Source organism: Carcharhinus amblyrhynchos, chromosome 12, assembly GCF_965287045.1.
Source record: "Carcharhinus amblyrhynchos chromosome 12, sCarAmb.v2.hapA, whole genome shotgun sequence".
Classification (NCBI taxonomy): Eukaryota; Metazoa; Chordata; class Chondrichthyes; order Carcharhiniformes; family Carcharhinidae; genus Carcharhinus; species Carcharhinus amblyrhynchos.
In genome coordinates, this window is record NC_137335.1 from 34,475,004 (window position 1) to 34,502,806 (window position 27,803).

At 43.9% G+C, this 27,803-nt stretch overlaps 1 protein-coding gene across 1 annotated transcript in view; it reads right to left on the reverse strand.

The window, feature by feature from the left end:
- LOC145350708 (chitin synthase chs-2-like) overlaps window positions 1–27,803 on the reverse strand; it is a 206,058-nt gene that overhangs the window by 66,903 nt on the left and 111,352 nt on the right. The window contains exon 9 of the mRNA XM_080199914.1: window positions 20,496–20,545. Within this exon, the coding sequence (XP_080056040.1) occupies window positions 20,496–20,545 (50 nt within the window). The remainder of the gene's footprint in view (window positions 1–20,495; window positions 20,546–27,803) is intronic.

Below are 27,803 nucleotides of genomic sequence, written 5' to 3' on the forward strand. Positions count from 1 at the left end.
AGGCAATGCATTTCAGACCTTTGTCATCCTCAAGAAAGGTACTTTTTCTCAAATCTCCCCTGAACCTCCCACTCCTCACTTTTAATTTGTGTCCCTTGTAACTGACCCTTCAACTAAGGGGAACAGCTGCTCCCTATCCACACTGCCCCTTGTAATCTTGAACACCTCAGTCAGGTCATCCTTCAGTCTTCTCTGCTCCAACAAAAACAACACAAACCTGTCCAACCTCTCTTCATAACTTAAATGTTCTCTCCCAAGCAGCTTCCTGGTGAATCTCCTCCGTATCCCCTCCAGTGCGTTCACATCCTTCCTACAATATAGCGACTAGAACTGCACACAGTACTCTAGTTGTGGCCTCACTGAAGTTCTATACAACTTCATGATGACCTGTCTGTTTTTGTAATCTATAACCTGATTGATAAAGGTGAGTGTGCAATGTGCCTTTTCCACCGCCATATCTACCTGCCTTTCCATCTTCAGAGATCTATGGGATAAACACGCCAACGTCCCTTTGTTCTTCAGAACTTCCCAGTGTCAAACTTTTCATAGTATATTTCCTTGTCAAATAAATCCTTCCAAAGTGCATCACCTCACACTTTTCAGGGTCAAATTCCATCTGCCACTTATCTGCCCATTTGACCATCTCCTCTAAATCTTTCTGTAGCCCAAGACACTCAACCTCACTGTTAACTACCCGGCCAATCTTTATGTCATAGGCAAACTTACTGATCCTACCACCCCCCCCCGCACAATGTCATCTATGTCATTTATACAAATGACAAACAATAGGGGGCCAGCACAGATCCCTATGGTACGCTACTGGTCACTGGCCTCCAATCACTAAATCAGCTGTCTGTCATGACCCTTTGTCTCCTACCACTAAGCCAGTTATGAATCTACCTTATCAGATTACCCTGTATCCCAAGTGCATTCACCTCCTTAATAAATCTCCCATGTGGGACTTTGTCAAAGGCTTTGCCGAAATCCATGTGAATTATATCAACCGCACCACCCTCATCCACACACTTGGTTACGTGCTCAAAAAATTCAATCAAATTTGTAGGCATGACCTCCCTCTGACAAAACCATACTGACTATCCCTGATCAACCCTTGCCTCTCCAAACAGAAATTGAGTCTCTCCTTCAGAATCTTCTCCAAGTAGTCTCCCACCACTGAATGAGACTCACTGATCTGTAGTTCCCCGATTTGTCTCTACATCCTTTCTTAAAATAGTGGGACCATATTCGCTGTTTTCCATTCCTCTGACACCTCCCCAGTGCCAGAGAGTGCCAGGGGACTCTGGCACTTCCACAGTGCCAGAGTTCACTCACATTGTCTGTACCTTTAAGACCCCTCTCCGCTCATATTGTTTGTACCTTAAAGACTTGATTGCCTGTGAAGACTCGCATTCCAACATTATCTTGTAAATTAAGTTTGTATCTGTATATGCCCTGTTTGTGAACACAACTCCCACTCATCTGATGAAGGGGCAGTGCTCTGAAAGCTTGTGGCTTGTGCTACCACATAAACATGTTGGGCTTTAACCTGCTATTGTGAGACTTTTTACTGTGTTTACCCCAGTCCCTCCCCAGTGGCCAAAGAGGAATTAAAAATTTGGATCAGAGCCCCTGCAATTTCCTCCTTTGCCTCCCACAACAGCCTGAGACCCAATTCATCTGATCTGGATATTTGTCCACTTTTAAATCCGCCAATACCTCCAATACTTGTCACTCCCTATGATAATTTTCTCCAGAGCCTCACAGTCTCCCTAACTGCCTCGGAGTAAGAGATGTAAGTGAATACTATCAGAGGTTGAAGTACGGGGTTGAATACTGTCAAGAGACTGAGGGAGCCAGTTAAATATTGTCAGGAGGGTAAGGGATGGAGTGAAATACTGTCGAGATAGTGAGAGACAGGGTTGAATACTGTCAAGAGGATGAGGGAGGAGGTTAAATACTGTTGAGATAGTGAGAGAGGGGATGTAATACTGTCACAAGGGTGACGGAGGAGGTTAAACACTGTCAAGAGAGTGAAAGAGAGGGGGATGTTTGCTGTCGGGAAGGTGACAGAAGGATTGAATACTGTCAGAAGGATGAAGAAGGGGGTCAATTACTGTCGAAATAGTGAGAGACAATATTGAATAATGTCAGGAGGGTGAGGGAGAGGGTTGTTTACTGTCAAGAGGGTGATAGAGGAGTTGAATACTGTCAGGAGGATGAGGGAGGAGGTTAAATGCTGCCGTGAGATTGAGAGAGTTTGAATATTGTCGGGAGGGTGAAGGAGGTTGTGAACACGTTGGGAAGGTGAAGCAAGAGGGTACACAGTGTTGGGATGTTGAAGGTGGTGTGAATGCTATCAGGAGCATGAGGGAAGTGAAAAATTCAGGAAGGTGAGGGAAAGGCATGAATACTGTGGGAAATGTGGGGAAGTGGAATGATACGGTCAGCAGGGAGAAGGAGGGGATTGGATAATGTTGGGGGAGTGTGGGTGATGCTATTGGGAGTGTGAGGAAGGGGGATGAATACCATTGGGGGTGAGGGGTTTTGTGTTAGCGCTATTAGAAATGGGAGGTTGTGCAATTTTGTGGTTGGCAGTTCCACTTAAGCGGCTTCTTTTCAGTCATGAGAGAAACAGGATGTGACCCAACTGGAATTATGTGTGACATTTGGTCTCCAGATTCCTTGCATCACTGCTGGAGTTGGAATTGAAAGTGGTAAACACTCTGGTGTATAATAATAAATGACAGGTTAAATCACAATCAGTGTAGGGCACACCTTCTCTAACACGAACCTGAACATCAGGACCACAGCTTTTTACAGCATCACTCCTTGTCACTGCAGGGAATATCTGCCAAATAGACTAATCTGCAGTTTAATGCTGTGAAAAAAACCACTCCTGTTCTTCCAAGTGGGGGACAGGAATAACAGATAGGGATTTGGGGTAGTTAAAAATCAACAATAACAACAACAACCATGATTTATATATTGTCTTTAAAGTACTCAAATGTCCAAAAGGCACTTCAAAGGAACATTACCAAAGAATATTTGCCACTGAGAAACTCAAGGAAATATTACTACATATAACAAAATGTTTGCTCAGTGATCTACACCTCCATCAGTTCAGTTTCAGATTGCTGGCTGAAAAGACGGCTCTGGATGCTGGATGCTCAGAGCCAAAAACATGCTGGATAGTGGAGGAACAGGCTGAATCATGGTGTAAGAACTTGCTAAGTGTGCATTGATTTATATCCAGTTTGCAGTCAAGCCTTCATAGCCTGAAAACCATGGTGCCTGGCCCTGATGAGTCTTAAGCTGGCTCAAGTGTGCATTGGGCACTCGTTCAAACTGACACCCTTTCAGATGGAATTCTGCATTGGTCCTGTCTCCCTTGGAATTACAATCCCACAATTTGAGCCATCTCTCAGAATTCCCTCCTTGCTTTTCAATCAGCATGGAACAGTTTGTTGTATGGCCTGCTGGTCCACATCCTCCACTTTTTTGTCTCCCTCCAAAGTCGGGACATGTTTTGGTGGTCTGTTCCACTACCTGGAAGTGGGAGGGGGCCCCAGTAGAGGGCTCTCTACACCAGAATCTTCCCTTTCTACATTAGGGACCTGACGTGGAGGGCATTATGTGCAGCAGTGCAATCATAGGTTAGGTTTGTTTAGAAACTCACAGGGCACGTGCCTTTTCTACAACAAAGTTTATATAGGTTGCCTGAGGTACCCCTTTTCATTATTTGAAGGGACTGCCCCTCAAGTTTTTGTTGCATTTCAACCCCAGATCCAGGTAGCTGGCATTCAAAGAGGTTAACACAGTAAGAAGTCTCACAACACCAGGTTAAAGTCCAACCACTTTATTTGATAGTAAACCCACAAGCTTTCGAGGTTTGCCCCTTCATCAGGTGAGTGGAGAGTTCTGGTCTCAAACAGAGCATATAAAAGGCACACACAGTTTACAGAATACTGATTAGAATGCGCGTCTTTACTATCAAATAAACTGGTTGGATTTTAACCTGGTGTTGTGAAACTTCTTACTGTGTTTACCCCAGTCCAACGCCAACATCTCCACATCATTCAATGAGGTTGTCAGACCCTTTTGCCTGTCCTTCTACCACTGCACATCCACAGCTGGGTGACCTTGGAGAGGGAGCACACTGTGTCCGCCATTATGCTTTGTCTTCTGTGACCAATGGACACTATAGGAGCTGGGGTGACCATAAGACTATCATCAGTTGGGGCACAGTGGTTAGCACTGCTGCCTTACAGCGCCAGGAACCAGGGTTCAGCTCCGGCCTTGGGTCATTGTCTGCATGAAATTTACACATCCTCCCCATATCTGTGTGAGTTTCTTCCAGGCACTCTGGTCTCCTCCCGCACTGCAAAGATGTGCAGGTTGGGTAGGTTGACCATACTAAATTGACCCTAGTGTCGGGGGATTAGCAAGGTAAATATGTCGGGTTACAGGAATAGATCCCGGGTGAGGTTGTGGTTAGTGGATGGGCCAACCACAATGGGCTGAATAGCTTCCTGCTGCACTGTGGGGATTCTATGGATTACTGAGACTAGCTTTCAATTCCAGATTAATTAACTGATTTCAAATTCCACCAAGTACCACGATGGGATTTGATCACATGTTCCTACAGCACTAGCCTGGGTTTCTGATTGCTCCAGCAATATTATCACCACACCACCACCTTCTCTGGAATATTCCGCCCTACCCTCCTCACAAACGGTCTTCCCTCAGTGGAGGTGGCTTGCCATTGGCAAAGGATGGATTCTTCCAATCCCATTAAAGTTAATGGCAATTTAGGTTGCTCACCTGCTGCACTGCCAGGGTAACCACCATGGCGGTTTCTTTGGCAGTACCATGACTAGTGTACTAGGACATGCAAGTCTCGTTGCACATTTCCCTCTCCTAATATGTGGCCATTCAGATAGTAATCTGCCTTCCCGTTTTCACTACCAAAGTGAATAACTTCACACATCCAAATTATACTGCAGTGGCTCAAGAAGGCAGCTCATCACCATCTTCTTAAGGGAATGAATAGGAAACAAATGTTGGCCAAGCCACCAACAGCTATATCCCAAGAATAAAAAAAAAGTTAGATGTGATTTGTGACTTTGATAAGTGCCATTTTTGTACTGGTTTAATTTGATTTATTATTGACACAAGTATTAACGTACAGTGAGAAGTATTGTTTCTTGCACGCTAAACAGACAAAACATTCCATTCATGGAGAAGGAAACAAGAGAGTGCAGAATGTAGTGTTACAGTCATAGCTAGGGTGTGGACAAAGATCAACTTAATGCAATAGGGACAACTTGACAGCAATAGGGAAGAAGCTGTTCTTGAGTCGGTTGGTACATGACCTCAGGCTTTATGGACATATGGATGGCAAATTTAGTATAATGCAGATTGACAGCAATAGGGAAGAAGCTGTTCTTGAGTCGGTTGGTACATGACCTCAGGCTTTATGGACATATGGATGGCAAATTTAGTATAATGCAGATAAATGTAAGGTTATACACTTTGATAGCAAAAATAGGAAAGTAGATTATTATTTGAATTGGTGTAAATTGAAAGGGATGGATATTCACCGAGACCTTGGTGTTCTTGTGCATCAGTCACTGAAAGTAAGCATGCCAATACAGCAGGCAGTAAAAAAGGCAAATAGTATTTTGGCCTTCATCGCAAGAGGATTTGAGTATAAGATTAGATATGTTATATTGTAATTATATAGGATGCTGGTGAGACCACAACTTGAATATTGTGTGCAATTTTGGTGTCCTTATCTGAGGGAGAATGTTCTTGCTATAAAGGAGGTACAGCAAAGGTTTGTCAGGCTGATTCTTGGGATGGCAGATCTGTGCTATTAAGAGGATATAATCGGTTTGGATTATATTCATTGGAGCTTAGATGAATGAGAAAGGATCTCATACAAACTTATATTCAAACAGAATTAGACAGGGTAGATTCAGAAAGAATGTGGGGGGTCCAGAACTAGAAGTCATGGTTGAGGGTAAGAGGTAAACCTTTTAGGACTGAGGTGAGAAGAAATTTCTTCACCCAGAGGGTTGTGAATTCATTACAATAAAAAGTAGCTGAGGCCAAAACATAGTGTGATTTCACAAAGGAATTAGATATAGCTCTTGGAGCTGGAGGGATCAAGGGATATGGGGGAAGACGGGATCAGTGTACTGAATTTGATGATCAGCCGTGATCATAATGAATGTTGGAACAGGTTCAGGGGGCCAAATGGTCTACTCCTGCTTCGATTTTCTACGTATGTTAGCTGAGGAGAAGCTGATTTCCAAAATTCTATGTATCGTTTTCTTTAGAAATGTTGATGAATTTGCTGAATATTTCCAGTACTGTCACATTTTAACACTGAATAACTTCATGGAATTTACTCAGTTCAAACAAATGTATGTACCATAGGCTGGGATTTGCTTCAACAGGGTAGGGCCTCATCAATGTTTATTTGATTCATTAGTCCTGTCTGAGTGAGGAAGTGTACCAGAATTCTCCAAAGTTGCACACCCCAGTATTGATGCCTGTGAGAATGGAGAATTTGGCGCTCAGACAAATCTCCGTTCAAAGCAGTGGGATCGGAGATTCCCAGCTGCAGAATTATCAATAGTGAAACAAAGGGCCTGATTAACCATTGTGTTGTGCTCACTTTCGTTCACGAAAACGTGGTAAAGTCGGGGATGAGGCCATTAACGCGATCCATGCCTGCATCCGCACAGATGACCACTTTACTGAGGCCTGGGAATGGCTGTGATCCAATTCGCACCCAAAACGGGTGCAACGATGATTTAAGTGCGTTGGCATGCATTTAAATTGAATTAATGAACTGCCCGCCCAATTTTATCAGCTTTTCCCCCTTTACCACCGTGTTCGCCAATCCGGAATCGGGCCGAAATGGACATGCTGAATAAAAGTCTGATTCGGGCCCTCCAGCCGCTGAAGAGGTGAGTTCAGAGCTTCCAAAGGCCCTCTGACGCAGTTCGATGGTGGGGTGGGGGGGAGGGGGAGGCGGGTCAGATCATTCTGTAGTGAGGGGGATGAGGGAGGAGGGAGGCCTGATCGTTGTCTGGTGGTTTGGCGGGCGGGGGGGAGCTCATTGTCTGGTTGGGGGTGGGGAGGGAAGAGGAGGCGGGCCAGATGCACCTCGGGAGTGGCGGGGGGGAGAAGGCCAGATCATTCCTGGGGGAACGGGGGGAATGAGGCCACATCATTCTCTGGCTGGGAGGCGAGATTGAGGCCAGATCATTTTCTGGAGGGGAGGGGAGAGTGAGGCCAGATCATTCTCTGGGGTGCGTGGGGTGGGGGAGGGAGTGAGGCCAGATCATTCTCTGGGCATGGGGGAGGGAGTGAGGCCAGATCATTCTCTTGGGGGATGTGGCGGGGGGAGGCGTGGGGGGGCAGCGAGGCTAGATCATTCTCTGAGTGGGGGGCGGAGAGGTGGGGAGTGAGGCCAGATCGTTCTGTGGTTTGGGGGGGGTGGTGGAGGGCGTGATGTTTCAGTGTCTGGCTGTGATATTTCAGTTCAGAACACCGATCGTTTCGAGCGTGCTAAGCCTTGCCCACAGCACAATTCAGGCACATGATTTTTTTTCAGGTTAAGCGTGTCTGGGGACACCTGGAAGCAGATTTCCAAGTAGGATCTGAATTGCGCCCAGATTCAGCACTTAGAATGAAAATGGTAAAATTGGCCCCCAAGTGTGGTGCCCATGCTCAGAATAGATGGGAGGATAGATTATGTCCTGAAGGATCCCAGCCTAGGTTTTGAAAACTTCCAGATGAAGTGAAGCAGTCAAGGAAACCATTAAGCCTTCATGTGGCAGCATCCTTCATTGTGGCTGCAGGGAATGTCTGAATAAACCCATCTGCAGTTCAATACCACTAAAAGCCACTGTTGTTCCCCCAAGTGGAGTTTGGGGAAGATGGAGTAGGAAGATGCAGGGGAGTTAAAATCAACTCCAGCAACAAACCTTATTTATTTAGTGCCTTTAAAATTACGCCACGTAACAGATGGAGTTTTCATAACAAGTGACAAAATGTTGGTTAAAGACATACCTAACAGAAGTGAGGCCGTGCAAAGCCATACAGGGAAATGATACATCATGAATTCCCGTATGGGAGCCAATACAATTCAGCAAGCACAGTCATATTGGGTGAATTGGATAAGGTGCAAATTCAAACACGAAAGATAGAGTTTGTTCATGGAAGGTATAAGGTGAGAGCAGCCAGATGCTGTGTGGGCACATATGAGGTTAAACATACCAGGAAAAAAGGCCAAGAGAAAACCAGTTTTGCTGGATGTTTTGGGACTAAAGTTCAGGGATTGATCACATAGCCCAGAAACCAATTAGTGGGGGCACAGAAGGATCAACATTGGCACAGTTGTTCTATAAAAAAGGTTACAGCTGTGGTTAATCCTTTTCAGCACAATACTGTCAAGTGAAATCATTGAAGAAAGAAGTGCCACTGAAGGAGAATTGTTACTAATCAGGTCAGATCTGATCGACCAGTAGTCAACATATGTATGAGATAAATGTTTGTTTTCTAAAATGGCTTTGTACCTCTTTAAGTTTTAATCTTTGTCTTGCCAATAAAAGCTGAAGGATCTGTGGTACGTTGTGTCAGTTGGAATTCTCAGTCACAAAGCCCATAACTCAAAATGACTGCTTAGCTGCTTTGTTAACCTGTTCTGTCATCAAAAGATTTGTGCATAAATAGCCCCAGGTCTTGCTCTTCCTGCACTCCCTTTAAAATTGAGCCAATTACTTTCAATCATCTATCATCATTGTCTTATAAATATAAATCACATCACACATTTCTTTGTTGAATTTCATTTGCCATTTGTCGGCCCATTCCACCAACAGACACTTCTTTGAAGTTACTTTCTTCCTCATTGTTTACTACACTTGCAAACCTTCACTCCATCTACAAATTTTAAAATTGTGATCTTCATCCCAATTAAGGCGCAGCAGAAGCATCTGTGGTCCCAGTATTGAACGATGAGGAAATACAGTTGACATCTCCCTCTACTCCAAAAACTAACCATCACAACCTCCCTGCTTCTTGCGCCTTAGCTAATTTTGCATCTATGCTGCTCCAGGTCCCTTTTCCGATTGACTTCAATCTTTTGATTTGATTTGATTTACTATTGTCACGTATTAGTATACAGTGAAAAGTATTGTTTCTTGCTTGTTTAACAGACAAAGCATACCATTCATAGAGAAGGAAAGCAGAGGGTAGTGGCTCAAGTGTAGAGAAAGATCAGCTTGAGGTAGGTCCATTCAAAAGTCTGATGGCAGTAGGGAAGAAGTTGTTTTTGAGTCGGTTGGTATGTGACATCAGACTTATGTATCTTTTTCCGATGGAAGAAGGTGGACGAGAGTGTGTCCGGGGTGCGTGGGGTCCTTGATTATTTTGTCTGTTTTTCTGAGGCAGCAGGAAGTGTAGATGGTCAGTGGATGGGAGACTGTTTGTGTAATGGACTGGGCTTCATTTATGACCCTTCGTGGTTTCTTGCGGTCTTGTCAGAGCATATTAACAAGCCAATTATGTAGTACTTTTGTAAGTCCATATAATTATCAACTCCACTTCCCCCATCCATAGTCCGCAGCATCGACGTGTCAGTCTAGATTACATACTAAAGTCCATGAAGTACTGCTTAAATCCAATCCTCTGATTCAAACCCAACCATACTATGACTGAGTCACAGCAAACATCAGCCTAGCATCCACCTTAGCCCTGGGCGCAAATTCCCTAATTGCTGTTAAATTGCGCAAGTGGTCAAAAATGGAATTTCCATCAACGAGATCTCAATTTGAGATCTTCCCCACCTCCAACTGGTGAGATATTCAGGTTCGTGCCCAGAATAGGTATTAATCTGATTTCCATACATTTTCATAAATTAACATATCATTACTGAGTTTGATGCCATAACATTCGCCCACAACATTTCACGCGCCCCCCCAACCCCCAGCGATGTGATGTCACACAGGCGCAAATCGCTACTGGTTTTCAAAAGTGAAAACGATACGCTGGACATTGCTGCCTGGCACTTGGCTGTGCCCCCAGCAGTGCTCCCTGGCACCCTTGCAGTGCCCCCAGGAAGCACACCTGCATTGCCTCGCCGGTCTGGGAGTCCATTGCAGAGGAATTTGGTGTGCTTTTTTCTGACTTTATCCAGGGTGAGCTTGTCAAGAAAGATTGTCAACCAGGGGAGTGACAGCCAACATCATTGCCCTCATGTAATTCAGGGATGATATCACTGAGATCACTGGGGAGGACTGGAACCAATCCTGTGATGCAGGGGAGATTGGTTTATTCCAGCAATCTGGGGTAGGGCGAAACACCTTGACCTTCCAGGTGCAGCATCTACTCAAGGATTCAGGATGGGGCCCTCAGGCACCTAGAGAGAGGATGAGAATCAGCCAGACACCCAGGACCCTCCAGCTGGACCATTCCAAGAATGTACAGCTGTTCTGATTACTGCTTGTGACTTCCATTCCCTCAAACTACTAGAGGTCATCCGCCATGGTCATCGCAGATATCAGGAGGTAGCAATCAGTAGGCTGCCTTCACTCCTGCTGCAGATGTCAGGGCTGCACCCAGGTGTAGTGGTAAAGTTAGGAAAATTCCCTGATGTGCTGCCATTGTAAAAGTATTGCATCTTTGTGAATACATTGAATGTTTCTGTGAATGGCTCGGTCAACTGATGGTATTATGATTACATACATTTGAATTCTGTTATTTTGAGATTTATCCATCCTCTCACTCAGCGATAGTATTCCTCTATGAGATTCATGTGATGTCAACCCCACTGAAAATAGAACAAAGAAAATTAGCCTCTGCACCCTTGTGTGGTGTCAGGGATTCATATTAAAATTTTTATTAAAAGTGAGTGATGTATGTGGTTCAAGCTCTTCTTCATCATGGAGGACCATTGAGTGAGGACACTTTGGTTGACTCGCAACAGTGTGTCTCCTTAGTGATAGTGGCAAAGGACAAGACATGGATGGGAGAAGGAGATCATTAACTGTGTTCTCATCTCACTGGCTGTTGTGATTTCATCATTATCTGTCAACAAAAAAGATTTTCTTGTATTGCTCTGATTATCCCAAAGTGAACGCATTCATAGAGTACCATGAGTCTTTGCAGAGATCATGGCCTGGTGATTAGTGGGGTCAGAAGTTTCAAGTCTGAATGCTGGACTATTTTCAATGTGAATGTTGGACATCCTGTGAGATGAAAGGGAAAGGAATTGAGAGCTAGCATAAATCTGACCATCTCTCCTTGCCCTAACTGTACTTCTGGAACCTGTCAGCGATTAAAATATCATGGGCATGTCTCCACTATCTTCCTTCCTTCATAGCATCTGCACATTCATACTCACTTTCAACGCCTTCTTGAGCTTCCTGGTTTCCAGATCTTCATCCTTCACAGAGGTCTTATCCTCTTGCATTTCACCCTCTGGCAAGGGATCATCTCTTTGCAGTGCTAGATAGTGAAGGATGCAATACTCTGTGAAGATGCACAAAATCCTAAGGGCAGTGTACTGAAACATACCACCTCAGCCATCCAAGCATCTGAAGTGCATTTTCAGAATTCCTATGGTCTGCTTTATTAGGGAGTGTGTGGAGCTTTGAGTAACGCTGTACCTGTCTTTGGAATGTTAATTGGCATGGTGGCACAGTGGTTAGCACTACTGCCTCACAGCACCAGGAACCCAGATTTGATTCCAGCCTTGGATTAAAGCCCTTCTGCACTCTCTCCAGAAAAATTATGTCTTTCCTATAATGTGACCAGAACTGCACACAACACTTCAATTGAATTTGATTTGATTTATTATTGTCGCATGTATTTTATACAGTGAAAAACATTGTTTCTTGTGCTATACAGACAAAACATACTGTCCATCAAGAAGGAAAGGAGGGGGTGCAGAATGTAATATTAACATCATAGCTAGGGTTGTGCGAAACATCAACTTCTTCAGCTTCCAGATCTTCATCCTTCAAAGAGCACTCATCCTCTTGCATTTCACCCTCTCACAAGGAATCAATTTTATAGGTCCATTCAAAAGTCTGATGGCAGCAGGGGTGAAACATTCTTGAGTCAGTTGGTATGTGATCCCAGACTTTTGCATCTTTTCCCTGACGGAAAAAGGTGGAAGAGAGTATGTCCTGGGTGCATGGATTATGCTGGCTACTTTTCCTGAGGCAGCGGGAAATGTAGACAGAGTCAATAGATGGGAGGCTGTTTTACATGATGTACTGGGCTACATTCACAACCTTTTGTAGTTTCTTGCAGTCTTGGTCAGATCAGGAGTCATACCAAGTGATACATCTGGAAAGGATGCTTTCTATGGTGCATCTGTAAATGTTGGTGAGACTCAAGCAGATATGCCATATTTCCTCAGTCTCCTGAGAAAGTAGTGATGTTGGTAGCCTCACCTCACCAGTGTTTTACACAATTCCAACACTATATCCTTACTTTTATCCTTACTGTCAATGAAGGAGAGCATTCCATATGTTGTCTTTTGCCACTTTGTCTACTTGAATTGCTGTCTTTAGGGACCTGTGTGCTTGTATGCCAAGATCTCTCACTTCATCTACACCTGTCAGTATATTCCATTTATTATGTATTCCCTTTTCCTGTTTGACCTCCCCAAATGCATTACCTCACACTTCTCAATGTTAAAACCTACCTTCCATTTTACTGCCCACTCCACCAACCTATCGATATCTTTTTGGATATTATAGCTATCCTCTACACTATCCACTACTCAGGACAATCTTTGTGTTCACCCAGTTATGGCCCCCACATTCACATCCAAACTGTTAAAATCATAGAATCCCTACAGTGCAGAAGGAGACCATTCAACCCATCGAGTCTGCACCGACTCTCTGACAGAGAATCTTACCCAGGCCCATCCCCCCTGCCAGCACTGCTACCTCACAGCAGTAGGGACCCAGATTCAATTCCCAGTTGAGTCACTGTCTGTGCCGAGTCTGTACATTCTCCCCGTGTCTACATGGGTTCCTCTGGCTGCTCAGGTTTCCTCTCACAGTCTGAAAGATGTGCTGGTTAGGTGCACTGGCCATGCTAAATTCTCCCTCAGCGTACCTGAACAGGCGCTGGAGTGTGACTTCATTGCAGTGTTAATGTAAGCCTACTTGTGATTAATAGTTGTCTGTGTGGAGTTTGTACATTCTCCCTGCATATGCATGGGTTTTCTCTGGGTGTTCTTTCATCCCCACACTCCAAAAATGTACAGGTTGGTTGAATGGCTAAGCTAAATTGCCCCTTAGTGTCAGGGAGATAAGCAGGGTAAAATAGGGGTTACAGGTATAAAACCTGGGTGGAATTGTTGTTGGTACAGGCTTGATGAGCCAAATAGCTTCTTCTGCACTGTAGGAATTCTATTATATGACTCTGAGCACACTAGAGTCACCAGCCAGTGTTTCAATGGCTATCATTCATCTCCAAGCACCCATCCCTGCAAACATCTGGCTCCCCAAAATCTCAGGCACCTGGGAATGACTTAGGATGTAGGAGTCATGGCAACTCCCAGGGTAGTAGACACAGACATGCAGATATGCTTCCAATAATCACACACCACATTGATGGATTGGTAGGCTTTGCAGTTTATAAATTTCAGGGACTACTATCATTGAGCCCTTAAAGAGACCTGGGCACAGTCAATTGCATCCTACAATCTTAGGAAGCCAGAGATGGTGGTGAAGCCAGTGAATCTCGCCGCCTGGCTATCTTCATCCAGAATGACTTCATATAGTGCTGTACTTCCCTGTAAAGGGCATTTGTGATCTCCTTTATGCATCTATGTGTTGCAGGCTGTGAGATGGCACAGAGGGTCCCTGTCAATCCCTGGAAAGACCCACAGGCAAAGCCAGTCAGGTGTTCTCCAGCATTGGCAAAGAAATTGAGCACAATAGTCACCTTGAAAGCCACTGGCAGGGAATAGCCTCCAATCTTTTGTAGAATGTGATATATGTGATCTTCCAGAGCTCAGAGTAAGTACAGTCATGCCTGGAATTGTCTGTCACTCATTTGTAAGTAGAAGGGGCTTCATCAGTACATTCTTGGTCTGGCGATTCACTAATGTTGCCTGGGTCTCTCCATTTGACCCTCTTGTTATTGCCATTGTCCTCTTTGACCCTGGATATTAGGCAGGGCCTCCTGGTGGAGCTGTGCTCTGCTTCACCTCTCCATCCTTCACCTCCTCCATTGAATTAGAACCCTCTTAAAGGCATCATTGAGCCTTGGATCCGTTTCTTCTTTGAATTTGTCTCTGAAATGCAACATTGCTGACAATTTTGAGGAATAGTTTTATGTAGTTAGATTCACAATCTGACAAATTTGGGCAGGACTTTTCAGTCGCTTCCACCCCAAGACCAGAAAATCCCACCTGAGGTCATTGAACCTTTAAATGGTCCATCAAATTTTTGCCGAAATCCCCACGGGTGGGACAGGAAAATTTACCCCTTAGGAATTATAATGGTCTACATTGATTTCAGCCCTATTTGCATTGTTGCTGATGTTGTCTTGTCTTTGAGGTGCTATTAGCCACACTGAGGTCACCAAGGTGCCATTCCAGGAACATGACTTCTTAATCCCGGATTGCTGGAAGGTTTGAATGTTAAATGCTACTTAATCTGGCTCAATGCCCCAATCTCTGATCTCGCATTCCAATTAACAAAGAATTGCTGATGATTAGTTGCTGGATGCTCTTTGGCCCGTCAGGAATGCCAGTGCTGGAGAACACCTGACTGGCTTCCATGAATGGAGTGCCATATATGCTGCACTCCTCCTGAGTGCCTGCATTTCCAGATTATACATTCAGATATCTTAATGCTGATATGCAGCAATTTTGGTGTGAAGCCATTTAGTTAAGAGTATTCCTTAGTGCTGAGAAATACATGGGCTTGCAATGTCTTTCTGCACTAGGAGGAGTTCCTCCCTTCTGTGAAATAAGGCTCCAAATCATTCTTGCAGCACCAACAGGTTAGAGGGTGCCATCGGAAAGAGATCATTAGAGCTGCAGTCTGCTTCTCCCACACAATCTCAGACCCCTCCCATTCAGAATCACTTCCAAATTTGAATTAAAACTGCAAGAACTCCAGTAGAGTAAGATGGCAGTGTTCTGCATTACTATGTAGAAACAACTTTTACCACTCCCTCTCTGACAGGCCTTGTACCCAATACTTAGCTGGAACCTCACAATGTGAAGGTAGTGCTCCCTCTCATATTCTCCATTTTCCCCCAAAACCGGGATCCCATAGTTGTTATGGTGTTCATTCCCACCTCCCCCACTTAACCCATCACTACTGAAGCACCCATGAGACATGTGGACCTGTACCCTCCCTATCTGGAGGCTATGTGCACCGTCACTTACCAAGGTGAACACTACCGCCCCACCCCCACCCCCCACTCCCCCGACTTCACCATGAAAGCTTTGCATACCCATATCTCTTTATTATGTGTTCCTCAAATGCAGGCCATGGATGGCTCCCATTATCACCACCATCACGTGCATTCCAATACAGAGGTAGACAAGCCCATGAACAGCAATTGTGAGACTGTGATTAATCATAAATCCCATACTGCTTCCACTGTTTAACTGCTGACTATGAAGTTCAAAAAATCCAAGGGGTGTCCTATTCTCTGATTGCTTTTCATAAAGGCTCAGGGATGTCGGTACTTCCAGACGGCTTTCTACTAAGCTTCAGTGGTGTCTGCACTTTCTGGCTCCTGACTGCAAGCTCCAGACCAAGAACTTTGACCTTCACATTGTTGCCCATTGCCCTGATGACTGAAGACTACACTGACTCCCTTTTCCAAACTACCCTGTCCTATTATGAGTCTGTTACAACCCAACCCTCTTGTGGCACAGTAATAATGCCCACTCTTTCCTATTTGAGAGTCTGTTTGCCTACCCTCCATGGTACATTTAAAACTGAGATGAGGAGGAACTACTTCTGGCAGAGGGTGGCGAATTTGTGGAACGCACTGCACCACAGCGCAGTCGAGTCCGAAACATTGAATGGCTTCAGGAAGGATTTCAACATATTTCTAACAGAAATAAAGGGAAAGAGGGATATGGGGAATAGGTGGGGAGGTGGATTTGAGACCAGGGAGAGATGAGCCATGGTCTGATTGAATGGTGGAGAAGGCTTGGAGGGCTGAATTTGCCTATTCATGCTTCTAATTCTTATGTTCCCCTCCCATGCATACATGAGTCAAGATGGTGCAGGGGTGAGGCAATGTTTCACAAAATTTGCCCAGCATAATTCTATCTTTTACTCTCATTTACGCTTATTATATTCTGCACTCTCTCCTTTCTTTCCCTATGTGCGGTATGGTTTGTCTGTTCGGCACGCAAGGAATAATATGTTACACTGTACATTAATACTTGTGACAATAATGAATCAAATCAAATGTGTTATTCTTCCCACTCCCTTGTTTTCTTTAGCACCTCAGTTATCCTCGTTGGACTGAAGATTTCTAAGCCTCAGACTGCCCTTTGCCTCCCACCATTCCCTTGCCTCCTCCAATACCTTGCAAAGCCTACCTGCCCCTCTGCTTTCCATACTGTTCCCTTACCCCCTTCCCTCAACTCTTTACATAACCTTACTTCCCCATTACACCCCATGTGTTCACCCTTCCCCTCCCCCACCAAACTGCTTCGTCGGTTGGTATGCTGGTTTACAAATACTCAGCCCTGTACAGCTGCACAGTGCTATCCTTCTTGATAATGGTGGCACTGAACGGGAGCTGTCCATCTCAAAAACCCCCTTACATTGCAATACTGGTCAGTGTCTGAAGGTTGAGCTCTGTCTGAGCACCAATGTATGGTCCTTGTGACCATGGAGGCAAGCACCAGGAGAAGGACAATCCTCCAGCCCCAGCAGTGTGGTGTTCTGCTGGCATCACAACAAAACTGCACAGTCCTATGGAATATGAGCTTCTTCTGTTGCACACACCTTTTAAGTCCCAAGTAAAGTGAGGTCCAATGTGTGCATGTCACTCCAATTCAAACAAGATCCAAACCAATGTAATTTCCCACTGGCTAAAGAAGGCAGCATGTGATACCAGGAAGCAGCAGATTTTATAATGATTTGTGAGATGGAAATGAGTGCAAATGGCATTCACACCACTAGTCAGCAGGATACCTGACCCACCCTTAACTCGCCAATGGGAAAATGGCAAACTATTTTTACACCAATGGGTTTCTGACTTTCTGCCTGCTACTCGATTCTCTGCTTCCACATGCCACAAAACTCATGGTGGGCAGGATGGGAAAATTCCACACATTCACTCTGCTTGCCTCACCACAGATGTTGTCTGGCCTGCTGAGTATTTCCAGCATATTGTGTTCTTATTTCAGATTTCCAGCACTGTAATAGCTTGCTGTTGAACCAAATTGAAAAGGTTTCTTTTAGGGTGGAAAGCACCTGCACTATTTTGCTGTTAATGTATAAATATGCCTGCAGCTGAAAAAGCACCGAAAATCTACGTGCACATCTTGTAGTCTTGCTCCAACCAAAATATTTTAAATAATTTATTATTTAATACAGTAATTATAAATTTGCTATCTCATCAAAAGATTTTAAAGTGCTATATTTTAATTCCAATATCACACTATTCTAAGACAAACAGATGACACAGAAAACAGAAGCAGAGTTGGCTAATTGGCCAGTCAAGCCTGCTCCGTCATTCATTATGATCATTGCTGAGCATCAAATTTATACCCTGATTCTGCCTTTCCTCCATATCCCTTTAGTCCTTTAGCCCCAAGACTATATCTAATTCATTCTTAAAATCAGATAAAGTTTTAGCCTCATCTATTTTCTGTGGTAGTGAACTGCAAACATTGACTACCCTCTGGGTGAAGAAATTTCTCCTCATCTCAGTCCTAAAATGTTTACCCCTTACCCTCAAACCATGACTCCTAGTTCTGGACTCCCTCACAATTGGGAACATTCTTTCTGAATCTACCCTGTGCAATACTGTTAGAATTTTAAACATGGCTCTGGGATCCTGTCTCACTCTTCTAAACTCCACTGAATATAACCCTAACCAACATAGTCCCTCCTCATGTGACAGTCCTGCCATCCCAGGGATCAGCCTAGCAAACTGTTGCTGCACTTCTTTTATAGCAATAACATCCTTCCTCAGATGAGGACACCTAAACTGCACAGAATACTCCAGGTGTGGCCTAACCAATGCCTTGTAATAATTGCAGTAAAACATCCGTATTCCTATACTGAAATCCTCTTGTTCTATAGGCCAACACACCATTTGCTTTCTTTACTGCCTGTTATACCTGCGTACTTGCTTTCAGTGTGTCCCTTGGGCAGTACCAGGAATGTCAGGCTGGCACTGCTTAAGAGGCACTCCCCTGCCCCCAACTTCCCGGAGGGGGCCTTAATGGCCTCTGTCCCCACTAGCGAGGTGAGCATGCCTAGTCCTGTTGGTGGGGAGAAATTATAAACCTTGCTGGAGGGTACCTCTCCCAGTGGGGGTTGAGAGATACTAGCAGGCACAGAGACCATTGACCCAGGCTCTCTAATCATATGGAAATGATGATTTCCACATGGCAATCAGCTATGCGTTTATTTTTGGCGTGGGGCTGATTACGTTGAAAAAAGGGCCTGGGAGACACGATCAGCCAGACGCCGGTCATGAGTTCCAGATTCCCGGACAACATATTTAGTTTCATTGTCCAAGTCATTAATATATAATGTGAACAGTGGGGTTCTAATACAGGTCCCTGCAGTGCCCCACTAATCACTGCCTGCCGATCAGAAAAAGATCCATTTATGCCAACTCTTTGCTTCTTATCTGCTAACCACTTTTCTATCTATTTCATGACACCATGCATTTTAATTTTACATAGTGATCCGCTATGTCAGACCTTGTTGAAAATCTGCTAAAAGTCTAAATAAACCACATCCACTGGTTCTCCTTGGTCAACTCTACTAGTTACATCCTCAAAGAATTCCAATAGATTTGTCAAGCATGATTTCTCCTTTGTAAATCCATGTGGACTTTGTCTGATTATATGACTGCCTTCCAAATGCTGAGCTATGAAATCCTTTATAGTGGACTCTAGCAACTTCCCAGTACGTTTGTTAGGCTCACTGGTCGACAGTTCCCTGTCTTATCTCTAACTCCCTTTTTGAATAGCAGGCTTACATTAGCTTCCCTCCAATTTGTAGGAACCATTCCAGAGTCTAAAGTATTTTGGAAAATGACCACCATTTACTATTTCTACTTCCACTTCCTTAAGTATTCCGGGATGAAGATTTTAAGGCTGAGAGATGTATCTGCCTTCAATCCATTAATTTTCCCAAAACCACTGCCCTACTAATACTGATTTCCTTCAGTTCCTCACCAAAATTTGTGTTTCTCAGAACATCTATATATAATTCATGTCTTCCTTTGTGAAGACGGAAGCAAAGTATGAATTTAGTTCTTCAGCCATTTCTTTGTTCTCTGTTACGAATTCCCCCATTTCTGACTTATGGGATTTACGTTTGTTTTTGTCAATCTTTTTCCTCTTTACACACCTTTTGAAACTTCTACAGTTAGTTTTTATGTTCCCTCTAGCTTACTTCCATACATTATTTTCTGCTTTTTAATCAATCTCTTGGTTCGTTTTTACAGAATTTTAAACTGCTCCTAATCCTCAGGTCTATTACTTTTTCTTGCCAATCTATATGCTTCTTCTTTGAATCTAATACTATCTCTAATTTCCTTTGCAAGCCATGGTGTGGCCACAGTTTTTTCCACTCTTGCACCAAACAGATATAAACAACTTTTGGGTTTCACGTATTCGTTTCTTAAATGCTTGCCATTGCCTGTCCTTCCTTTCAGTAATGTTTCCAAGTCTATCATAGCCAATCCATGCCTCATAACACCATAGTTATCTTTAAGATTCAGGACAATGGTCAGAATAGGATGGGATTCTCCAGCCATTCACACCAGCAGGATTCTCCCGTCTCACAGCAATGAATGGAGATTAGGCTAAGCACCAAATTTCTCATCCTCTCTGGCAGGGTCAGCTGTGTGCGAACAGCCGGTGAATTCCAGTCATAGTCTAAAAGCTGTGAGTGGTTTCTTCCTCTAAATTACCGACAATTATTTGAGTTCTTTTCAACAGACATAACAAGCTGAGCCAGAACATGATTCATATTCAACATTATTTTGAAGGAAATTCTGTGTTAGGCTTTTTTTAGAAATAAACATTACATCTCAACAAATATTAAATCTTATATTCTTTGAAGCAGCAAGAGGCTTGTATTATAAATAGTTTGAAAACATTTTGATGGCAATTAAGAAACTCCTGATGTGGCAATAATGCAATATGACAGTTGGATTTTTCCGAAGAGCTGCATTGCAAGTTCTGGTTAAATACAAGTTTAACTAGTTACTGGAGCTGCTGAATTCACCATAGTGGTTGGCGTTTAAACATGCCTTTCCAACTGTGCGTTTCTGCAACCTAGAGTCAGACAGAGAGAGAAAGGTCACTGAAATATCTTGATGAGGAATAATAACAAAATTGGACACTACAAACATGTATATTTGTATGATTACATCTTAAAGAAAATATAAATTTTCAAATTATAAAACTAGAATTCAAGCATTACTTCAAAGATGACCAAATTGCAATATTTGCCTCAGTCTTCAAAGCTACTTATTTTGCAACTTAAGAACCAGTGCTCCTTCTGACAACCATGGCCACTCTTTACCCGCAAACCCCCTCCCACCCAAAACAATGCAATCTCAGACCTCCCCCAACAAGCAGGAACATCTGCTCCATGATGTGTTCAGGCTGATTGTGGACAAGTCCCCAGGACCGGATGGAATGCATCCAAGGGTTCTGAAAGAAATGGCGGAGGTGATAGTGGATGCCTTGGTGGTTATTTTCCAAACATCGCTGGATTCCGGGGAAGTGCCGGAAGATTGGAAAACGGCTAATGTTACGCCGTTGTTTAAGAAGGGTGGCAGGCAAAAGGCAGGGAATTATAGGCCGGTTAGTTTAACGTCTGTTGTAGGTAAAATGTTAGAATCCGTCATCAAGGAGGAAATAGCGAGGCATCTTGAGGGGAATTGCTTGATAGAGCAGACGCAGCACGGGTTCGTTAAGGGGAAGTCGTGTCTGACAAATTTATTGGAGTTCTATGAGTATGTGTCTAGGGCGGTGGATAGAGGAGAGCCGGTGGATATGGTCTTTCTTGATTTTCAGAAGGCGTTTGACAAGGTACCTCACAAGAGGTTATTGCAGAAGGTAAGGGGGCATGGAGTTGGGGGTAGGGTGTTAGTGTGGATAGAGGATTGGCTGTCTAACAGGAGGCAGAGACTGGGGGTCAATGGGTGCTATTCGGATTGGCGGTTGGTGACTAGTGGAGTGCCCCAGGGGTCGGTGCTGGGGCCTCAGCTATTTACCATTTATATAGATGATCTGGAGGAGGGAACCGAGTGTATGGTGTCGAAATTTGCTGATGACACCAAGATTGGTGGAACGGCAAATTGCGCGGAGGGTGTGGAGAGTCTGCAGAAGGATCTAGATCAGCTAGGCGAATGGGCCAGGAACTAGCAAATGGAATTTAATGTTGGCAAGTGCAAGGTGGTCCACTTTGGTAGGAATAATGGTAGGAAGGACTATTACTTACGTGGCGAAAAACTGCAGCAGGCGACGGTGCAGAGGGACCTCGGGGTCCTTGTGCATGAGTCGCAAAAACCCAGCTTGCAGGTGCAGCAGGTGGTCAGGAAGGCGAATGGGATGCTGGCCTTCATAGCGAGGGGGATTGAATATAAAAGTAGGGAGGTCTTGCTGCGGCTGTATAGGGCACTGGTGAGGCTGCAGCTGGAGTACTGTGTGCAGTTTTGGTCACCGCACTTACGCAAGGATATTTTGGCCTTGGAGGGAGTGCAGAGGAGGTTTACTAGGCTGATGCTGGAGTTGAGGGGGTTGAGCTATGAGGAGAGGCTGAATAAACTAGGCTTGTACTCGTTAGAGTTTAGAAGAATGAGGGGAGATCTCATTGAGACATATAAGATGATGAATGGGATGGATAGGATAGAGGTGGAGAGACTCTTCCCGCTCAGAAAGGACAGTAGGACTAGGGGGCACAGCCTCAAGATAAAGGGGGGGCGGTTTAGAATGGAGTTGAGGAGGAACTTCTTCACTCAAAGGGTGGTGAATCTCTGGAATTCTCTGCCCGTTGAAGTGCTGGAGGCTGCCTCGCTAAATATTTTTAAGACACGGGTTGATGGGTTTTTGATAAGTGAGGGGATTAAGGGTTATGGGGAGAGGGCGGGAATGTGGAACCGAGCCACGACAGATCAGCCATGATCTTATTGAATGGCAGGGCAGGCTCGAAGGGCTAGATGGCCTACTCCTGCTCCTATTTCTTATGTTCTTATGTTTAATGGGGAACAACTATTTTGCTTAGCAATGACCAAATTGGAATCTATTAAATTATCCATAAGACTGAATGGACGTCCAATAATAATGGGGGTCGACATAGGCAGAGCCGCACCTGTGGTAGGGGAAACAGTGTTCAATGAAGTTCGCACTGGACTCCAACCCCTATCCCTAACTGAGACTTTGGCAAGACTGGGGACTTATACAGGGGAACCACAGAGTGTTCGGCACAACCCATGTGCCAGTTACTTATGGAAAACAACTGGTTAGGCTACCATTGATGGTAGCGGAAGGTTCGGAATCAAGCCTACTGGGACAGAATTGGCTGAAGGAGATTCAACTAGACTGTGTTAGCATTTTTCAGTTGGAAAATGTCTCCTGAGTGAACTCCTGCTCAAATACTCAGAGGTCTTTCAAGAAGGACTAGGAACAATTAACAGAGCAAAAGTGACATTACATGTTGATCCAGAGGCAATCCCAAAATTTTCCAAGGCCTGGCCAGTACCATTCGTATCACTGGAAACGGTGAACACAAATCAAAACGTTGATTAAAACCAGTCCAGTTTGCAGAATGGGTGGCGCCTGGAGTGCCTATTCTAAAGCTGGATGGCACGGTTCGCCTTTGTGGAGATTTCACGCAGACAATAAACCTGCTAATAACACAATTCCCCGGATCTATACACAAAGCTGGCAGGAGGATTCTTATTCTCTAAACTAGACATGAATCACATATAACTCCAGCTGAAGCTAGACAAAGATTCACAAAACATTTCCACAATCAACACACTGAAGGGTCTTTATCAGTATACAAGTATCAGTATACCTTTGGGGTATTGTCAGCCTGTGAGATATTTTAGAGAACGATAGAGAACACACTACAAGGGTTACCACAGGTCACCATTTACCTGGATGATATCCTCATCACTAGAAAGACGAGGACAGAACCTAGAGGAAGTCCTTAGAAGCTTTTCAGCAGCAGGTGTGCACTTAAAGAGGAAGAAATGTGTTTTTTTGATACCACAAATAACCTACCTGGGTTACAAAATCAGTAAGTCAGGCCTACATCCTTCAGAAGATCGGTTGTGGGCAATCAAATATATCCCAGCCCCCACCACAAGGAGTTAGTCATTTTTAGGGCTGGTGACATATTATGGGAAATGCACACAAAACAGGGCTTCCATCTTGGATTCCTGACACCAGCTACTGAAAAAGGAGAAAGCCTGAGAATGGTTTGCCCACCAAGGCTGGGCTTTTAAGAAAATCAAACAACAGCTCTTCTCAGCAAACATTTTCGTGCATTATGAGCCCAGGAAAGAGTGGTGCTCACTTGTGATGTGTCTCTGTACGGTGCCGGTGCAGTTCTGGCACACAGATGGCAAAATGGACAGAAATGCCCTATAGCATATGCCTCCAGGACCCTAGCAACAGTGGAACAGAGGTACACCCAGATTGTAAAAGAAGGATTGGTCTTAATTTTTGCAGTAAAGAAATTCCACCAGTATCTGTATGGGCAGAAATTCATGATTGTCATTGATCACAAACTGTTGCTGGGTTTGCTAAAAGAGAACAAAGCAGCGCCACCAATAGCATCAGCCCAGATCCAGCGCTGGGCATTATTACCGACAGCATACCAGTATCAGCTGGAGCACTGCCAGGAATTCAAGTAGCAAGCATTGATGCCCTAAGCAGGCTTCCAGTGCCAGACACCTCACCATTGGTACCCAGAGTAAAAGAAATGGTGATGATGCTGAACTTTCTGGACACCCTCCTGGTGGCTGCGCACAACATACACCTGTGAATACAAAAGGACTTGGTATTAGCGAAAGTTAAACAGTTTGTACTAACAGGGGAAATGGAAACACCAATCACAATTCCACTCCTGTTTGAGCAGAAGAGAGCAGATCATCATCAAAGACAGGATACTACTTTGGGAGGCATGGTTCAAAGTCCCAACTCAGTGTTGTCAGGCCATACTGGCTGAATGACATCATGGGCATCCAGGAGTATCCAAGATAAAGATGCTGGAGCATTTGTTTCTTCAGAAGGAATTCTTCAAAATTGCAGATATGAAAATACAACAAAACTTACTCCAACTTATAAATCAGAGAAAAGGTTTAATAAAGAAACATCATTACTCAAAACTTGGGGCCTCACGCTGAGCCAGTCCAAGCTTCCCATAATTCTACACAGGTTCCTATTTACAGTGAATCAGCTAGTCAGCTCTCTCTATTATTGGTTCCATGGTTTACTGGGTCAGCTGACCCTTATATCTTGTTCCCATTGGTTACATTACAGTCCACTACAAAGTGGTCACTGATTACATACTAATAGATTCCCTTTATATGTTTTTTCAAAATAATTTAAGACCAGCATCCATCAGTATTTTTATTAACTTTCCATTACCTGCATCCCATTTTGTAAAACAGATGGATGCCTGGAGATTTGTACTGACCCTGTTAAGTTTGGAAACTTCCTTGTTTTCCAGCGTTTGCTTAATGCTGACAATCAATTTTTAATAGTTTTTCTGCTACATTTTTTGTTGAGTAGACATTATGCTATAAAGACCAATTGTCCACATAACACTCAATTTGTACTTTCTTACCTGATATGCCCATTAAAAAATAATTCTGTTAATGTGTCAGATAGATATATCCCCATATCCAACATCTCCATTAATGCTAGGATTTCAGCCACCAATATGCTTTTGACTACCCTCCTTATATTCTTTGCTTCCCAGGCCAAGGGGCAATTTTTTTTTCCAATTAGAATGGTCTAGTTGGGCACATGAGCAGCGCAGGCTTGGAGGGCCGAAGGGCGTGTTCCTGTGCTGTACTGTTCTTTGTTGTTCTTTGTATGTTGAACCAGTGTTTGTACTTTCCTGAAGCCTTTCCTGCTTTCCCAATTATGGTGGCCTCCCTCCACTCGCTTGATTCTTCGGGTATGTAGGAAGCCACTGTGCCTACTTTGGGTAGTTGACACTTTGAAGTAGCAGCTTCATCCCCTGCTTCACTGGTACTTTGTTGATCATCCGATTTTCCCTCATCTGTTGTTGACTGATCTTCATAATAACTCAGGATATGTACATGTGTGGTATAAGGTGAGGTACAAGGTGCCTCCTGCACTTCTACATTTTGCTTAGATGCTCAAAATTCATACCGATATCCCACTACTCTCGAAGAGTGGGCTCGCGTAAAGGTGTGACAACAGAGAACAGCGGTTACCATGTTGTACTATAACTAGCTTGTCGTCTGTTCCTATCACTTCTCCAGGCCCTTTCCACTCCTTTTTGCCCTCTCTTTTATAATAGACCCTATCCCCTTTTTCAAAACATACCCCCGATGGTCTTATGCGATGCCTTAGGGCCCTTCTTATCTGTTCTGTAACCTCAACCTTAATGAAAACCTTTCTTCCTGCATTGCCTCTGTCCATTGAAGTGGTGGAGGCTACCTCGTTGAATATGTTTAAGTCATGGGTAGATAGGTTCCTGATCGATAAGGGAATTAAGGGTTATGGGGAGCAGACAGGTCAATGGAACTGATCCACTTCAGATCAGCCATGATCTTATTGAATGGTGGGGCAGTCTCGAGGGGCTAGATGGCCTGCTCCTGCTCCTATTTCTTATGTTCTTATGCATGCATCATGTTTAAGTGTGCAGAAAACTTGGGGCTAATGCTTATCCCTTCTAGTGCCGGGGAAGCATCTATTAATGCTGACGGCAACTTTGGATTCCTCCCATATACCAACTGGTATGGAGTATAGCCCCCCACCCATTTGTAACAAATTTTTCACGTGCATTGACCATGCTAATGCAATCTGCATTACAGCCGGTTGATCCGCCAAAATTTTATGCAACGTGTCATCTAAAACTGCATGATTCCTTTCACAGAGGCCATTGCTGGATGGGCTCTCTGCTGCAGTGTGGTTATTACAATATTTAAATTTTTGCACATATCTTGAAACTCATCATTTGCGAATTTGCCCCCATTATCCGTCAAAAATTTAGACGGTGCTCTCAATCCTGTTCCAATCCAGTGGGTCGTAATTGTATCTATAATGGTCTTTTTATCTGTAAATCACCGTGGATATGCTAAACGCCTTTGTCCTTGTTTCATTTTAGATCCATTGCCACTACACCATTGAAATCTCATGCTAATGCTAGACTCACAACTGGACATGGGGGTTTCTTTCTATATTTTATGCAAATTTCACACTGGGCTGATATTTGTTCTATGAGATCATTATATCCTTTGTCCAGCACATCTGCATCCTGCAGCAGTGCTCTCAGTCTCTGTGGTGCTGGATGACCAAACTGTTTATGGAATTTCACAATAATCTTCTTCTTGTCCATCATGCTGTTGTCTGTTAGCGTCACTAATACCTCATGAATCCTTTGGTTTGATAATTTCGGTTCACTTAAAGGAAGACGATAATGGCCAGATCTTGCAAAATATAGGTCCACAGTTTTCCCAAATACCACAGCTTTACCCTGTTTTAAATCAAAGTTCATCTGAGCTTTCTTCATCTGTACTTATAAATAAACTGATTCCCGCAATCTTACAGGGATGTATCACCCTTTTGGAGGATGTTAAAGTGTTGTCATCTCCAAATCTAAAGCAGGTGGAACTATCATGTTCTTTTACTTTCTTTGGGTCTTTATGATCAAAAGACCCTAAGTAACAAATCTAGCCAATCTTGGCCACAAACAGTGCACGTACATTCACTATCTAAAACAGCACAGTTGAAAGAGGCTATCATCAGGACGCTCATTATGTGACTCACCTTTTCTGCCACCAAAACAATGTCTTCCTGGCCCTTATCCTTACATTGTTGGTTTCCACGTATTCTTTGTCACATGTGGTTTCAAAGACACAATTTCTTCTTTTTGGACAGTTTACAATGTAGTGGTATGGGGAAATCACAATGGAAACAGCAATTCACAATCCGCTAGCATTCCTTTGATTTAAACATCTTTTATCAGTATCCATTATGCGTCTCCTTTCCCCGTTTTTAAATCGGTTATAACTGTTTTCAACACTAGGTCTGATGTTAACGTAACTGCCTGATTAAAGGCTTTCATCTTCCATTTGGTCTGGCACGCTGTTGAGTCACCATCGACTCTTCTGTTCTGGACGCTATGGCATTCCGGTCTTCACTGAACAAGGTGGCAGGGAAGGATTGTTTCCCAAAACACTTTTTTAATGATGCTGCCATCTGATCATTACTAAAAGAATATTCATTTGCGACAGACATGCACAGTCCAACAACTTAACAGCTAGTACTGCATCTGGAATCACCAAATTAAATTTCATTAGCCTGTTGTGGCCCATAT